Raw genomic sequence first — 18,709 nt, 5'->3', positions numbered from 1 at the left:
ATATATATATATATATATATATACGTAAGTCTAAATAAGTGCTTTCGTATCAAGTAAGGTATTTTTGCCAAATGTGCCAATGTAATGTTTGTAAGAACACTATTACTGCAAGAGTGCTAAAATACTCAAAGTAGTGCTCGGTGTTAGTAGTACAAACAAAATAAACTGGCCAGAACTGAGATACTTCAAAGAATCTTGCATTTTTCACTAACCTTTTTGTACTAGTTCCGTGTTCAATGGCATATTCAAACTTCCATGCTTTTTTGCTGTTGAGCCAACAGAAAGAGCCCCAATTAGACAGATGTATCTTTATAAAAACTTGGCTAGTAATGCCACACTATTCACTCACCGATCTTAAGGATCTCTTCAATAGCTTGATAAGCAACCTTGTTAATATTATAGGACCTAGACAGAGAAGTAGAAGTCTTGTTTGCTAAGCAGTACAACTTGGGACAAAGCCAAAACAAAAGCCAAACAAAAAATCTTGCATACACACATTTGGAAAAAAAAGAAATAAAGAATGCTATTAAGTGTGAGCAGTTTCTTCCAAAAAAAAAAGTCTTAAATTAACTCTTGGTTTGGCATCTACCTGTGGCTTTGTAAACTTTAAAAATCCATTCAGTAAAGTCTTCAGAGAAGAGCAGCATAATACGTGGGATGTAGTGTCCTTATCAAGAATCCTCCTGCCTTAAAACCCCAACAACTGCTAATTTAAGTCTGCATTAAAAAAACTAAAGCATTACAGTTCTACAGATTGTGTGCTCTTATCCCATCTATCCACCCCATGCTAATTAATTCTTTCTGTTAGTTCTCATTTATGAACCCAACACTTCTTTACAAATACTATGCATCCTTGTTCATACCCTAAGATGAGGGCTTGAACCTCACAAGAACTGGTGTATATAGACAGGGAACAGTCAGATCAGACACTCCTGCATTTGACACATTCAAATGAACAAATCAGCATAAAGTCTCAGTCTGAACTTCAATAAAAGTCTCACTCCTGTGTCCAGGCTCAGAAGGGAGTAAGTGCTAATCATAGCCACCCTGCAGCAGTACTGTGAATATCTTAGCCACTGAGGTCTCAATACAGCTTAAAATCTTCAGTTCAGCACCTCTCTCATGGCAGCAAAAGGCCTTAGACTGCAACAGACATCCACTATACAGGGTACAGAGCTGCTGAGTGTGGTTGTCCAAGGCTCCTTGTCTTACGCTTACTACCTACCTGCATGCCCAAGCAGATACTAGCAAGAAACTGAGCCCCAAACTACAGGCTAAGGAAGGACACTCCACTGTGGTTTGGCCTTGGTTTAGAGAAGTCTAGCAACACATACTGATGCAGTGGAAAGGAGTAATCCTGGAGTTTAGTCCCTGCTTCTGGGACTGCTCAGTACAGAGTGTATAAGCAAAAGAAATGTGCAAGAACAGCACTGAATTAAGACTGTACTTTCCCAAGGTACTGAACACGAGGAAAGTTTCTCTAGCATTCTGCCAATTTCATCCTTGGCAGACTCCAGGACTAAGTTATGCTGACTGAATACAAAATTCCGAATTACAATGAAGAGTAAAACCCAGTAACCAAGGTTACAACATGAATATTCATTTTTTGAATTTCATTAAAAGCTTCTGGCTTAGTTCATCTCAGCCTGTCACATAAATCCAGGGCCTATTGTACAACTTTAAACTATGAGCATAAACAGATTAAGGTTTTCACTGTACATGTTTCTAATATCTCAAAACTAAATTGATTAGACTTACATGCAGTACTGCAGCTTGTTTAAACTGAAGTTAAAACAATTAACCCCTTTGATTAAGCTAACACAGTTCTGCATAGATTTGGCCATATTTGTTTAAGAGGAATATTTTGACAAAAAGATTGTGCCCTGTTGATTAAAGATTAGAGAAGTATTAAAAAATATTAACAAATATTAAAGAGGCATGAAAGAATGGACAGTATATATGCCAGAGAACATTTAACACTTCCAAGTATGTTTTCCCGTTCTTCTTAGAGCTTAGATTTTTATCAGTTTACTGAGCTACATCAACTATGCATTTTAATTTTAGCCAACAAGAACAATTCACAGACCACTTCAGTATACCATGCAAGTCATGGCAGAACCTCTCTCCCTTGCCACTCCCAACCATTCATCTTCATGTGGGGCACACAACCTCCTTCACCAGAATTACACCTAAGGTAAACTTCTGCCTCAGTGCCACAGCTCCTCGCCCTCTCAGTGCTTCTCTCCATACCTAAAGTAACAGGTGCTCTGCAATTCTCATACACCTGAGACAGCTTTAAACCATACTGACACTGAAAATATTTGACATGCACTCTCTTACCCACAGCCCAACAGAGTCTCAGAATGGACAAAATGCGTAAGCAAAATAGGTCCATCTAGCTTATCTGAAGTAATATTTTATATCAAAGCAGCAACTTGTACTTACCATGCTTTTGATCCTGTTCCAGTACACACATTAAGCCCTGAACTCTTCTGTTTTTCCCAAGGACCATCATCAACTGATATTTCATAATAGGAGGCCCTATGAAGCGAGAATTTAAAACTGGGTTTGCAGGACTTAAAGTTCTCCCTGAATAAGACAGAACACACAGCCTTATCAGGCACATGACAATTTAGAGGGCCTAGTTTCACATCTGGATGACAATTTCAGAGGCTTTTCACAGTGCTTCCGATTGACAGCTACTTCTGATTTATTATTTCATACTAGTTTTTTATAATGGACTAAAGTGATTTGCAGCATGAGCTTTAAGGCAGCCACTTCTCCTATTAATTTATGCACAAAACCACCTTTGCGGTTCATCTGGGAATAGTTTTATATACAAGCAGAGTTTATTGGACTTACAAATAAAACTATAAATAATTACCTTCCTTGCATAATTGTTGCACTACTGAAAAGCTGTGTCTACGCTGTGATTGGGTCTCATTAAATTATGTCAGGGAACATGAAGTAAGGGACTCCAGCATCAGCAAGTAATAGCATAGCTTGAAACTGCATTCTTCATCACTTCAGTAACTAAAAATCCAGTGATTCTTCATGAACAGTTTTAAACAGACAGCAGGCTTGTATTTCTCTCCAGGGCAAATTTTTCCTAAAACTCAAACATACTAGGTCTTGGGGTGTAATCATCTCCTGCATGTTACTTCTCAGATACCAGGGAATTCCTAGTGTTAGGCCTAGAGAGACCTGAGAGCTTCTCTCTATAAGCTTCAGAACATACAACAGTATATTTGTGAAGTAAAGTTCTTGGTGTTTATAGTGCCTAATTGAAACAGTATGATACAGTCCTGAGATTAATAGACACCCTCTGAGAAAAATACCACATTCATTGTGTTGTGCATGACTGAGTTTCACCTTTCTTAGTAAATGGAGGTTAAGGAGCTGTTTTAGGTAAAGAATGTTTCAGTCTGGATCCACTAAGAATACAACTTTTGACTATTTAGTGCCATTAGTAGAACTAAGGGAATTTTGTGTAATCACTCTTGAGAAAAAGGGGACCTGAAAGAACCGGAAGTAAATTAAAAACACAGGTGCAGAGCTTGATTCAGTTTAAGATCATTTTTACTAGCATCGTAAGAAAGGTTTTCTGGGTCGTTTTTTCTTCCATTTCCTTGTTTTCTTTGACATGCAGAATAAGACCTTAGAAGAAGCTCCTAGAGTCGTTTTGTCTTAATAAACAGCAGACGTCTATTTGAACCTTACAGAAGATTCATCTCTGTGACATCAGCCTTCAGGTGCCAGATCCTAGTATCACAATATTTATTTCTAGAGATTTGTTCCTACAGGCATCTTTTGTTGCTGTTGTTAGTTTGTTTTGTTTTAAAAGATAAACAATAAAGGGAAAAGGGATATAAATTACAAGTAAACGTTTGGCCAAATCCTGAACAACAATCATATTTTAACTCTTTTCCTGCAGTCCCAGACATATTCCCCACATCCTTCTTATTTTTTTGCTGCCAAAAATGCAGTGATCTTCAGGACAGAAACAACAGTCTAAATGTATCCTGGATAAGGCAGTACCACAATTTGATAGCAACTCGTTTCTTAGAACAAGGAAACAAGTGTTTTCACCCAGTAACAACATCTCTGCCAAAGGCAGGCAGATACCTTTGCCTCTGACAGAAATGCAGGAAAAGGAGTACTTGGGTCATCCTAAAAGCTTCTGAAAAGGTGCAGGTGAGGAGGCAGTTTAAGGATGGATATTTAAATCTTCAATCCACTGTAAAGACAGTAACTGAAGGCAACCAGTTACATAAGAACTAAACAGGAAAGGAGTAAAACAATGAAGAGGAAAGAAAACAGCCAAGAAAAATGCAAGATGAAAGAATGTCCAGACATGAGGTAGAAAACCAGAAATTAACATTACTGCACTTACATCTCTGAAAATACACTTTGTAATCAGCACTAATACAATCAGTGTTAAATATTTATAGACTAGAACTGAAACTTGACAGCAAAATCCCATCGCTGATTATGCATTGCAATGTCCTTAAAAATTCAATCAATTGTGCCTTGTTATAATGGCAAACAATTAAACATACCTGGATGAAAGAGATTCCCCAATGAAGACTTCATTAAGTGCTCTCACTGGTAAAAGATGTGGACCAGAAATGTCAGATCCTGCAAATATTGAATACAGCAGCTTTGAATCATGGATTTTAACCTCAAATTTTCAAAAACAACTCAACTCATTGGAGGACACACTCTACTGCCTGGGTTTATATTCTAGACCTAATACACCACTTTCTTAAAGGACTCAATTTTTCACTGATTTAGTCTGTAGCCAGTCACTGTCCTTTACTGGAGACAACAAATATATAAACCAAGGTCAGCAATGACACTTTAGTTCAGACATTGCTTTCCCTAGAAATTCATGGGCAGAGAGACAGAATGAAGTCTTCTGTCAGTCACTCTTCCAGCCAAGTTAAATTCACTGACCATGACGTACCAGGTATTTCTGATAAAGTTCAAGGAATTAGACTTCATACCAGAAGGTAATAGGGGTTTAACAAATTGTTCATGTTGACAAGGACTTCTCAGTGAGCAAATGCAGTACTGGACACAAGTTAAGCACAGAATCATGCATCTTCAACCCATCAAAAAGAAAACAGTTTGAAGGTGTTTGATGACCTAGGAATTGCCCACAGAAGGATTCTCACTTATAATTTCTCATTTACTTGCTGGTAGTTGTCAGAGACCAGAGGAAAGGTTACATGGCTCAAAACAACCAGGTGGGAAAGTGGTGGAGGAACAGGTGGTGGCTGCTCTTCCACCACCCCCTTATGCCTTAGAAGGTAACTGCTGGTCTGCACTGGAATGGCCTCGGTTGACCACGTAGCCCTGCTGCCAGCCCTGAGATGGATGCCGAAGCTCCTGGCTCTGCCTAAAGCACAGGTGCAAATGTGACCTCACACTGGGGAGGGTCCCAGGCAAAGGGAATGGATAAAAGGACAGCAAGACATGTGGCAAGACCGCTCCAACTACCCTGGATTTGAAGTGGCTGAGACCACGCTGCATCCCCAGGTGGTGACTATCTGCCTCTCTCCCTTATCTGTTTCTCTTTTTATCTCTTATTCTCCTCTTCTCCTTAACAATGTGTTAAGTTACAAGCACTGAGCAGTACCCCCTTAATGACTCACTAAATGCCGTGATCAGTGCCCAGCTTAGGGCTTTGCTCTCTAAGGTGTGCCAAGTTCAAGTCTCCACTGTGTCTGAATGATGTGAAGTTTCCTGATCTGCCTTTTGCCAAGTAGCTTACTGCACCCACATGCATGGCCCAAAGTTTACAAGTAAAAATTATTTCTTGTTAAACCTCCTGAGAATTGTGCTAGTTCTCCTGCACACCACCTGGAGTAATTCAGCATCATCCTTCCCTAAACCCATCGAGTGAACTGGGGCATAACAGTAGTCCAAGACCTGCTTTTTCAGTTGTGAATTAACAAGTTAAGAATGCATGCGTACACAGATACACACACACTTGTAGTGTGGAGCAGCTAAACACATGGTAAAATGCTCATGTGATAACCTCAAGTGGTGATAGTAACTCTAAGAGACAGCATTTAAAAAAAAGATCAGACACTTTGACAGCAGAAAAATATTCTTTTAAAGTATCTCTGAATTAACTGTTAATACTGAAAACTGTTTTTAAGTGTACAGTCCAGAATAAACATACGGAAACAAAAAATACTCCTTTCTAAAAACACTCATCTTCAGCTGATAAGAGCTGTCTCTCCCTCCCTCACAAATGCAGCAACCACATTTCAAATACTTGAACTCTTATGAATCTTAACCTTCTGTTCCAAGTTATCACAGCAAAGTGAGTATTCTGATATTCTTGTCAAATTTGAACTTACTTTGATCCTGGAATCTTTCATTTATGTGAGCCCTGCTATGTTGCTCCTGGCTTAGCTGCTGTTCGTGTAAATCTACAGGAGCAGTGTTAATACCAGTTCCTTCAAGATACAGTCGGATTCTTTGCCGCCACTGCCACCTAAGAGAGAAGAAAGTAGTTGGTATCAGTAGCATAAATGTTCATTACAAAATTAGGCAGGATCAGAGAGCCTTCACTCTCAAAGCAGAACATTTTAAGACTAGAAGTTAAATATTTTCAGAGTCACATTTCAAGTTTTGTAACTTCCACTATAAGTTCTAAATTTACAAAGCTAATCATACTAAATTGTAAACACTTTACAGTTACCAATTTGCTACCTAATGTTTTTTGCATGTGTAAAATAAAAGGACACTGGCCAAAAGTAGTCTACGAAAATTACATGTAACAACGCTTCTTTTTAGGCATGTGATTCTAATCTGTGAATGAATGAGTGATGCAAATATTTTGAGAATAACAAACACTCAAAGAATTTATACAACAATGTGTACTGTATTTTTAACATCTTTTGTTTGTATTTGAAGATGCCCAGAAAAGCAGCTCTATCCATTCCTTCATACAAAAAGGCCACAAGTACCCTCTCAGTTTAAGAATCTTTCCTAGCCTAGGAATTTAGGATACACAAAACGAATTCAGTTGAAGCAAGAGAAGGATATAAAAGTCATGTTAAAACAATTGGAATCTTTTCCCTCTCACAATTTAGAGATTTCATAAAACAAAATAGTTTTCATCTACACAGAATTCACAGTTTGAGGCATTAAGATTTTACTAAGCTTTGCCTGCTCTTTGGGAATTGCACACCATTAAGTATTTTCCAATCCCAGCATGTTTTTGAAAACCAAAGATCAGTGAATCCTACCTGAACTCACCACGATAAAGCTTCTGTAGTGCATCAGGAAATGAACGTGTATATCTCACAGGCAAACACAAGTGACCCTCTGATCTGGTAGCAAAAAACGACAATTAAAATGATGGTATATCTGTTAAGATTTGGTACCTTTGAAAAACAAAACAAAACAAATCTCTCTTTCTGTTACATCAAGCAAAGATACACTTTGACCTTTCAGAACCTGCTCTTTCATAATAGCACATCAGCACTTTCAGCTCCTGGAGTACATGCATGTGAGACAGAATACTTCTTCCACATTACCCCTAAAAACTGTCTGTTCAGCTAGCAATCCTGCAGGAATGTGTAACTACTAATGTAGTTCCTATCACCATGGTTCTTGGCAAGGAATTCAAGCTTAATAAACCTGGTAAGATAGAAAGAAAATTTCCTCCATTTATACACAAGTTAGTGATATGAAACAGATAAGCAACAGATCTAAGATCAAAAGAATGTCATGTCAAAACCAGAACATTAAACACTGCTCCCCTTTCATGGGTTATACTTGATAACTTGAAGACACTTGTTAATTGAACCCTGCTTGATGATGCAGAATAGCTTTTCATAGAATTTGAAAAGTTTTAGAAGAGGAATAAGGTATGAAAGGAATTCAGATTTCAGCCACCATTTTATCTATTAAGAATAAATTAACTGTTTCTATCAATAGCAGAAATCTAAATGTGGACTTCTCAGGAGACAGTGCCTTGGTGAAATCTGAATTTTACTTGCCATCCATTTGAAGGTCATACCAATCAGGCAATACTAACGTGCTGCATCCACCCAGCTGTAAGACTGATTTGGGCAGGTGGATGCAACTTGTGTAAGGTTTGTAATAGGACAACTAAGTGCTAATAATTGGCTGAGGAGACTGAGCCTTCTGAAGTATGATGCGGTTTGCATGAAGAAACCAAAGCAATCTGAAGGTCTACTGGATGCAGCTTACTCAAAGAAATGAAGTTTCTGTGCGTTCAGGCACCACACTTCGCTGCTTTTACGATGTCCCTCTTCCTGTCTAGGTTCTATAACCACCATCTCTAGCCACAAACTTCTGGTCAGTAATACAAATTAACTAGCTGGAACTGCTATTGCACTGGTGTGTGAAACCAGCTGTGGCAGTTTAACACAATTATGCTTATCCAATATTGTTTAATGTTCTCTCAGATGAGACAGGATAACTTATTGTGGAAACCAACAGGTTTACTTGATATGTACAACCACTAAAACATTTATGCTGCCAAATGCTACAGGCCAGACTCATGCATCACGAAAACAGATTCACAGTGTGCCCAATATTAAATAAAGCATTGTGTTTTTACCGTTCAGGATCTGTATTTACTCCAATAACTGGTTTAAATTTATCGAAGACCTTACTGGCTGCCAACAGCATTGTGCCATCACCTACAGAAAGAGCAAACCAAAAGTTAGTTTCACTTCAGATTCTACTCCAACATTACCATTATGTGCTTTCATATCAACAATCAATCACATAAGCCGAACAAAAATAAAATGGGACCACAAAACTACTGACACCTATCCAAGCAGAGTAGCGGCAACTGAATTCAAGATGGCAAATGTGACTGGAGAAAGTACAACTTATCTTACAGTTATACATGCCCAGGCAAACGAAGCAAGATTTAAAAGATATTTATGGAAATTTCTGTATGTTTATCAGTAAGAGAAAGCCTTTAATGAAAATTAATTTAGAAAGTATTGCTAAACAAAGCCACAGGAGACATGAAACAAAACCACATTTTACTGTGAATCATGTAACAATGACTTTAGTTCCACCGCAGTTGTCCTCTTAGAAAGCACAATTTAAATATCTTTTTTGGCCCCAAATACGCACACTTGGAAAAGAAGTATTAGGTAAGTAGATATCTTTAAAAGCCACTTGTTTCTTCAGATATTGATATATTTTCTTGTCTGTCAAACACAAAGACAACTCTAACCTCAATCAGTTTTTGCATAAAGATACAAGCTCTGAAAAGCTCAGATGATGTCTTACTTCCCAGCTTCTTGCGTCAAATATAACAAATTTTGCCACAGACAAACTAGCACTTTAGTCTCCAGTCTAGAGGACTTCTTTGAGATCTATAGGAGTGTCTTGGGATGCTTCAGGAACATATCCATATCCCTTTCTACCCATCCTGCATGGTGATCAGTAGCTAAGGACAAAGTGGACTAGTGGGAAGAGAGAAAGCCATGGCCAAGTCTAACTGCCATAGATTATTGAACATCACGTCAGAGCCCAGCAACACGTTGCTGCATTCACAGCAAATCCCAAAAATAACATTGAATGAACTGCTGTAATCCAATATTAAAAATAAGCTATCAGGTTAGTTGCTCTGTTGGTTCATCTAAAAAACACAAATCAGTGGCACAGGGCGCTCAGAAGTTGCAGACTTTTACCAACTGTACCCAACTTGATAAGCCAGTCACTGGAATTAAGCGTGAAAGCAAGACAGTTGGAGCAAGGGGACCAAGACATACTATGTTAGTCTACACATCACATCCCAAAAACCAAAGAGTAGGGTTTAGGGCTAAAATATAACCACATGACAGCTCGCATTTTTTAGTCTTTCACTGAAAACTAGAGTAAATTAAACAGTTTATATTGGTTTACACATGGCAATTATACTTTTGCAAAGCGGCCATGCACTGGGATTCATATCCTAGTGCTACAATTTTAGATATAATTTAGATAGGTAGGTCAGATGGTCACAATCACTGCATTTTGTATATTTTTCTGACAATTAGATTAGCTATTTGTTTTCAGAATGTCCATACCTCCAGTTGCTTTATACACGGCAAAATATGTTTGAAAAACCTATGTATGAAAACACTGAAACAAGTATTTCCCCTCCAGAAAGTCATACCTCCTGCTGATATAACAGCATCTGCCCACCGAACTGTCTCTTCATTATATTCTCGACGTTTAACGAGACGTACTTCTATCCTCTCGTTCCTGTAAAGTTCAGAAAAAGCCTGAATTCTGTTCTATATTGTTCCTGGTCACATCTTTTTGAAAAACTGACATGTAACTAAGGAGTAATTACAGTCATATTTGGCTTATAAACATTTGACAGTCACACATTCTTTACATCTTTCTAATTTGTTTTCAAGATGATAACGGATTGTGTTAGTTAACTGAACTGAGATGGTCCACATTACAATTGTTTCAAGGAATGATTGTTCATCTGCATGAACTCTCTTCAGTATTCCTATTTTATCAGAGCTTCTAACACAAAGCTTCCTTCTGTTGTTTCACACAATCTGTGGACGTTTGCACTGTCTGGAATTCTCAGCATCCATACATTCGTACCGCAAACTGTCTACGAGATGCTCCACGTTTTTTGTATGAATGCGATGCCGCTCCAGCAGACCAGCATAGTTAGATCCCTTCAAGGCAAGCTGTAAGACATAAATCGTTTTTGCAGAAATTAATCACCACATTAAGTGCTCTTGAGTAAGGCAAATAGAAGCTATAAAAAAGCAGGTATTTTGTCTCAGCAGAGACGTGTTTTTATAAGCATTCTATTAATTACATCTCTATACACACAGCAGTCAGCTTATATTGACTAGTTCATTCAATGAATCACATAGCCACAGCAGCCAAGAATCACGCTCTACACAAATATGCAAACAAGCATACTACACTGACTTCTATGCCACTTCAGACTCTTTGCTCTTCCTGATCTGCTAAGTGATTTTAACTATGTAAATCTACATAGTTATACCAACTATATTTCTGTCATGTATTAAAAGCACCCAGACAAACAGTTAGCAAACTTTCAGAATTAGAAACGTTGTGCTGTAGAGACAGCAGACAACAGAAAATGCAACAGAAATCATAATTAAGAAAACAGGAGTCTAAAATACCTAGAGCATTACCCATCAAATTGCATTTGAGCTAAAATGGAAGACTTCCAAGTGCTGACAAAGGCGACATTTCCTCTGCATCACAAAAAGGTTAAGGACAATCTACCATTGATACTGTCCCCTGGATTATACACCAAACAAGTTCAGATCAATAACTAAACAAACAGTACAGGTGCATTCTAGACTCATCCTTCTTGGAAGCTGAAGAATTTAAATACTTAATCTCAACACACCTGTCAGACCATGGAAACATTTTGCAGTTTACATCGAAAAACTCTTGCGAGCAGACAGGTGAGACTGCTGACTGAAGATTAGTTTTGCAACAGGTTTCTATGCCAGTAATCCAGTCATCATCTGTTTGCATACGTTCTTCAACTTATTCATTGTGCTCAACCGCCAAATATTTGTTTGCATGGAGATTAAGCAAGTGAAAGAAAGAGGGTGAAAAGGATGTTGAGCAAAAGGAATTTATGAATACATTAATAATGAAAGCAATCATGCTTTGAGCAGTAGGCTCCTGAGGCTCCTTCTAGTCTGAATCAATCTACAATTATAGTGTCACTGCTTCCTTTTCCCTGACCAGTTAAAACCAATTTATCAGCACAGAAACAGAACTTCTCCTGGAGTTTGTTTAGAGAAATTCATCTGTGCCAGAAGTTCTGAACAGGCACTTCCAGCAATTTATTCAAGTGCTTTTACTCAGGGTTTTATACCACTCCAATAGAGAGTGGTGCCAGACAGCCTCGTCTAATGCCATTTTCACAGGCTCACACACTACAGAACTCCACAGTGAAGGGGAAAGGACTGGCAGGATATGACAACTGAACTGCAATCCAATACTCAACAAACGCAACCTTTATCCATCTGATGCCTGCTGATGTCAAGAAATTCAGCCATGACCTTAGCACAGAGACAGACTCAGCACTGAAGAAACTACAGAAAAGAATGGAATTGGCTGCTCTGGAACTGTACTGCTGGCCCACTCAGTGTATTTACAATCAGCAATCAACTTGAAGGAACAAAATCTTCAGGTGATCTAACAGCTGGGATCAGGAAACCACCTCCAACACAGACTCAGACTGCCTGGATGCCAACAACAGAACTACAGGCAGACAGTGCGAGTAGCTGCTTGCCAGCTATGCGTGATCACACACAGACATAAGCACATGGATTATCAGAAAACATCCAAATATTTCAGGTCCTCTTTACACAGGCTGTTGGTACTGGCTTACTAGGGTACAGGTTGTCATGTCCCATTAACTGCCTCACACATGTAAATGCTTTGTTTCTACTCCTGAGCTACAATGCTTGTGCATTCCATATGTCTCTTGCTCCTCTAGAGTCCATGGTGTTGCACTGGGAACTTAAATGGTACCACTGCAGCCCATTGGGGAGGGAAAAAGTATGCAAGGCTATGGCTAGTTACAGCACAGCCCATTGCTGGGTCTGCTGTCAGGCTCTCATGATCCATTTAGAGTAAGGGAAAGTGGAAAGGACAAAAGAAGGCATTCACCTCCCACAGACAACTATCTGCTGCTGAGCACCACAGGTCTAACATTCTAGAAGAGGGATTTTCAAATCCACATTTGAAGCACAAATTGATCTTGCTTTACCCTCAGAAAGAACAAGAAATATATAAGCAAATAATCTCAGAAAACCTCCAAACAACTGTGTTTCTACAATCAAGCTTCCCATTCATGTATCCTCTAGAAGTATCTGATGCAAATGAAGCACAAGCACCTGACAGGCAGACTGCTGCCGCAGCACACGTTTTTCATGCTGCCATTAGTTCCACACAAAACAGAAACCACAAACTCTGTCTTGCAGTTTTATGTACCTCATTTATTTGGCTAATTTGCCAGTATGTTATCTTTCAATGTGGTAGAAGAGAGCTTTCATCTCAGAACAAAGACAGTGTAATAAATTTGTGTGATCAGTTGCAGGTTTTTGAGCCACCAACATCAGTGGTGAGACTATAGCTAACAATTCATTTGCCTTGCTAGCAAGGAGAGGTATGGATAGTGCCATTGCGGTATAGCAGAGTCTGTTCTGTAACTTACATTTGCCATGACTGTGCTAAATTATTTCATCAAGAGCTTCAGAAAGCAGAAGAGTTGCTCAGCAAGTAAGCTACCAGTATCCTGACAACCAGATGAACAATTTCCATGGATACTTCTACTCTCACCAAGAGCAGCACTGCAGAACAGGTACCTAATGCACAGAGGTCTCCTCTTTGAATTTAGCTCTAGAACAAGGAGGCAAGTATCACTAAGCAACAAGGTAAGTGAAAAGTTAGGGCCTATAATTTAAATGGCTAAGCTACATCTACAGAGTTAACAAATTGTTCTAGGTACTGTAACAGTCTGTTAATCTCTAGCCTCATCCCTTTACTTCAGGGATAAATAACTCACTAGTTCATTCATCTAAGAACTCACAAGGGGACAGCCTGTCTGAGCCCAACCACAGCCAAGTATATCAAACAGGAATGCTCCAAAGAATCAAGAGTGCCTACAGACCTTATGGCTGGAAGCGTAACTTCAGTAGCAGTCTTAAACATAATGAAAGAAATGCAATGCAAAGCAGGATTCCACAAGAGCTTGCATTGGAAAACCCACTCAGAAGCAGAAGATGTTCTGTCATGAAGCTCCCTTTCCTTAGAAGACTGTAGGAGAAAAGGCCTAGAACGAGTGTTTAAAAATAGCTCTTGTATATTCTGGCCTGATACTTTATTAATGAAAAGACAGATTTTCACAGGGTTCCTTTAGCAGTCACTTAGGCAAGGAACATTTGCTTGACTGCCTTCCACCTGGAGTCTTCGCTTCTCACCTCTGACAAGTCTCACCTCACTTGCATTAAACTGAGTCTGCTGTCCTTAAGTAATGCTGGCCCTCCTGGAACAACACTGTGCAAAGAGGACATGGCTTCTAGCCACAAACACACAAAGCCAAGCAACACCTGAACACCCACATACATATGGGTATTCCCTTCATTTAGAGAATGGGGAAAAGAAAAGCCACAGCTGATTCTTACTGACATGGCTAATGTAAGTACTAGAATAAAGGAGTATGTTCTCCCAATACAGTAATATGAATATTGTCCGGACTGACACTGTCAACTGAACACTTTCTACATCTAATCCTAGTACCCTAAGAGCATAGAATTGTAGGATGATTTGAGTTGGAATGGACATTCAAGATCAACTAATTCCAACCTCCCTGCCATGGGTAAGGACACCTTCCACTAGACCAGGCTGATCAAAGCCGCATCCAACCTGGACTTGGACACTTCTAGGAATGGGGCATCCACAACTTCTCTGGGAAACCTGTTCCAGTGCCTCACCATCCTCACAGGAAGAATTTCTTCTTAGTATCTAATATAAGCTTGACCTCTTTTCAGTTTTAAACCATTCCCTTCATTCTATCACTCTACTCACTGATAAAAAGTCCCTCTCCAGCCTTCTTGTGGGGCCCCTTCAAGTACTAGAAGGTGCTATAAGGTCTCCCCAGAGCCTTCTCTTCTCCAAGATGAATTCTCCCAACTCTCTCAGCCTGTCCTCAGAGGAGAGGACCTCCAGCCCTCTGAGCATCTTTGTGGCCCTCCCCTGGACTCACTCCAGTAAGAGTAATAGGAACTTGACTCATGCACTTTGGCAATCAATCAATAAATAAATATTCTCATTACCTGGCTTATTCTAAGTCTACTTCACTAACCTTCACGAAGCCTTAAACTGCCACTGCACCAGGATGGAGTTAATGCCTCAGTGTAAAAACCAGTTGTTTTACAACTGTTGTTCATTCAGGAGTTAAACTAGATGTCTGACTAGAAGAACCAAAAAAAACCCAGAAAAAAATCAAATGAAAAAGCTCATAGATCTAGACAGACTTACTCTCACTTCCACAATGAACTTGCCCACACATGCATCCTAGCAGAAAAACAAGAACAGATCACTGCTTTCCAATCAACCTAATTTCTACAGAAAAAAAACCCACCAAAAATCCAAACGGATCTAGAGAGCAACAGCTAAACACAGAATTTTGAATTTTAACCTAAAGAGGAAAATACACTGAGCACTTTAGGTATAACAATCTCAGTTTCTAAACCAACTACAGCACTCTTAAAACTCCTGTATTTTAAGAACTGTCTCTCAAGATTTAACCACATGTCCCAAGTATAGAAAAAGTTACTGCTCTCAGTTCTGTACTCAGTTTTAAAAGAAACAAGCTTTTATTTTGAAAGGCATATAGAAAAAAATTTCTAAATAAGTTTTGAACTGGAAACAAATTTGAAGATAGCACATGCTTGAAGCCATACACTTCTCCCAGCTTTTCTGACAAAAAAGGAACACTAACTCAAAACTTCCTTAAGCACCAAAGCCAGAGACTAGAAATCTATAGCTGCATACAAGTAATTTTCCTATGTTCTAGTGTTAACTACTAGTTAAGTTAAATCTTCATCTGTCATGCTAGAAACAAATGGCATTTTCCTCACAGGTCAGGCACATACTGAACTTTTGGATTCCTTATAAGCTCCAATCACATATTAAGCTTTCCTATTTCATAACATAAAAATAATCCACATACAAATACATGGGATTAAAGCATGATTCAGCTTCTGAATCTTAGATAACAGAATGCCAAAGACAAAACAGATAGACAAAAACTGGGCAGTTTGTGATGGCAGAACTTGTTCAGAAGAAATCTGCACCACAGAAACACATTTCAAGTGCTCCACAGAAAAGGGTTTGCTAGAAGTACAGCCACAGCATCCTTGAATCACAATACTGAACCTTTAGTGTTCTTTTCCAGCATCAGCTGGAACTGCTAGGGGAGATGAATTTGGTGGTTGTATACAAGATACCCAGGTTTGGATATGACATCAACTTTCACAGTAAGTATAGGACAGCACGCCTACCCTCACCTTCTTCTAATTAGAACAGAAGACAAGCATCATTTGTGAGACAGCTGCATTCAGCGAGTCTGCTGATGACATCAAGCTGTGGGGTGTAAGCAGCACACCAGAGGGTGGAGATGTCACCCAGAGGGACCTTAACAGGTTTGAGAGGTGGGCCTGTGCAAAACCTTATGAAGTTCAACAAGAGTTGGGGCAAGCCCAGTATCAGTATCAGCAGGGGGATGAAGGGATAGAGAGTGACCCTGTGGAGAAGGATTTGAAGGTGTTCGTGGATGATCAGCTGGACATGGCTCAGCTCAGAAAGACCACCACACCCCAGGCTGCATCCAAAGCAGCATGGCCAAGTACATGGGAGGAGATTCTGGCCCTCTACTCTGCCTTCTTGAGACCCCACCTCAAGCACTGCATCCAGCTCTGGGGTCCTCAGCACAGGAAGTCCAGAAGAAAGGCCACAAAGATCAGATGGCTGGAACACCTCTCCTATGAAGGCTGAGAGAGATCTTTAATGTCCCTTTCAAGCCAAATCTTTCTACCATTCTGTATCTGTTTTCACACAAGTTGCTTGACTTGAACTTCTCAAGCTTTCTAAAAGGGGAAATGTGGTCCCCTAATTGCTTTTGCACTAGAAATATTAAATGCATCATCTGATCTTATATGGTTTTGCTAAAGGAAAAAAACGAGTCAGTAGGGTTACCACATTCGAAAGAAAAAAATCTACTCAAATTTAAGTAGCTATTGAAAAATTTCAGGATCATTGAATAATACTGTTTGATAAGGTTCTGGCTCAATGTGGTAGGTCGACCCTGACTGCCCACTCAGGTGCCCACCAAAGCTGCTCTATCACTCCCCTCTACAAGTGGACAGGGGAGAAAAAACAAAACAAAAGGCTCAAACTGAGATAAAGATAGGAAGAGACTACTCATCATGGACAAAATAGAATCAACTTGGGGAAATTAATTGAATTTATCATGAATCAAAATCAGAGCAGGATAATGAAGAGTAAAACAAATCTTAAGAACACCTCCCCTTCCACTCTTCCCCAGCTCTACCTCCTTCCTGCCAGCAGTGCAGGCAGATGGGAAGTCAGGGTTACAGTCAGTTCATTACATGTTGTTTCTGTTGCTGCTCAGGGAGAGGAGATCTTGCCCTACTCCAGTGTGGGATTCCTCCCAGAGGAGATAATTCTCCACAAACTTCTCCAGCATGAGTCCTTCCCATGAGCTACAGCTCTCTGTGAACTGCTCTAGCATGGGTCCCTTCCATGGGGTTAAGTCCTTCAAGAACAGGCTGTTCTGATGTGGGTCCCCCTACAGGGTCACAAGTCCTACCAGCAAACCTGCTCCAGGTTGGGCTCCTCTCTCCACAGGCCACAGGTCCTGTCAAGAGCCTGCTCCAGCTCAAGCCTCCCACAGGGCCACAGCCTTCTTTTGGGCATCCACCTGCTCCAGAGTGAGGTCCTCCATCAGCTGCAGATCTCTGCATCCCCACTGACCTCCATGGACAGCAGGGACACAGATGCCTCACCATGGTCTGCACCACAGGCTGCAGGGGAACCTCTGCTCCAACAGCTGGAGCACCTTCTCTTGCTCCTCCACTGGCCTTGGTGTCTACAGAGCCGTTCCTCTCCCATATTCTCACTCCTCAATATGAGCACAATTACATTTGCACAATAAGCATTAATAAAAGATAACCATATAACCAATAAATACATGATTAGTTCCCGTATGACTGGCTCTACTACATAGTGCCTAAAAGGCTCAGGTATCCGCTGCAACACTTAACGTACTATAGTAACTTCTTTTTCCCTCTTAAATATGCTATCACAGAGGCATTACAAGCATTGCTTTGGCCAGCAGTGTGTTCTCTCTGGAGCTGCTAGCATTGGCTCTGTTGGACACAGAGAAAGCTTCTAGAAGCTTCTCACGGAGGCCATCCCTGTAGCCCCACCACTACCAAAACCTGGGCATGCCAATACATTCAACCTTTTGCTGACAACAGGGCTTGTGGTACTAGTGGATTAACGCATTTTGGGACATGCAGCTCTTTCAAGGGCCTGCAATCCAGCTCATTCAGACTAGAAAAAGTGCTCTGAAGCCCTGAGAGCCATTTTCAGTGAGCAGCTGCAGGTCCTGAGTAAACTGAAAATGCACTGGCTTCCAATTATAGCTAGAAAATCCAATCCACAAAGTCAGTGCATTATTTACAGGATAGCTTTAATAATGAGTATTTGCCTTAGCTAAAGTAGCAGAGAAACAGTGCAGCTTCCCAAAATAAACTCCTACTGAGAATCAATAGTACCTAGGCTCAGGTTTAAGTTCTCTATAAAGCTTTAAACATGAATCAAACTATCCATTACAAACTACTGCTGAGTAGGAAGCCATAGGCATTAAACCCAGTTCCTCCTCCCTTCCCAGTCTGGGTTATTAGATATTACACAGGCCACTGGCTGCTTGCTTTTTTAAAAATGCGCTAGGTTAACTGATGGAGCAGAGCAGTACTTACCATACAAGAAAGATAAGAAGGCTGGTGTTACCTAACCAGCACTATTCACTAATGTACTAACTAGCTTTCAATTGCTCAGAATTGTTCTCCATACTGTTCCTGGGCACCTGCTAGGTTTCCACCAA

General features: G+C 40.0%; 1 protein-coding gene across 1 annotated transcript; it reads right to left on the bottom strand.

Annotated features, from left to right (window-relative positions):
* Positions 1–212: 212 nt before the first annotated feature.
* On the bottom strand, positions 213–15,632 carry NADK2 (NAD kinase 2, mitochondrial; the record flags this gene model as incomplete). Its single annotated transcript, XM_009074568.1, is given in 10 exon segments — positions 213–266; positions 350–405; positions 2,446–2,541; positions 4,560–4,638; positions 6,372–6,508; positions 7,266–7,349; positions 8,609–8,690; positions 10,169–10,257; positions 10,615–10,703; positions 15,606–15,632. Coding segments are annotated over 10 exon segments (793 nt in total), but the record flags the coding sequence as incomplete, so codon positions are not given.
* Between the last annotated feature and the right edge of the window lie 3,077 nt (positions 15,633–18,709).

This window comes from Acanthisitta chloris, unplaced genomic scaffold, assembly GCF_000695815.1.
Source record: "Acanthisitta chloris isolate BGI_N310 unplaced genomic scaffold, ASM69581v1 scaffold27135, whole genome shotgun sequence".
Classification (NCBI taxonomy): Eukaryota; Metazoa; Chordata; class Aves; order Passeriformes; family Acanthisittidae; genus Acanthisitta; species Acanthisitta chloris.
Note: the sequence above shows the minus strand (reverse complement) of the source record. Positions and strands in the feature narration are given on the sequence as shown.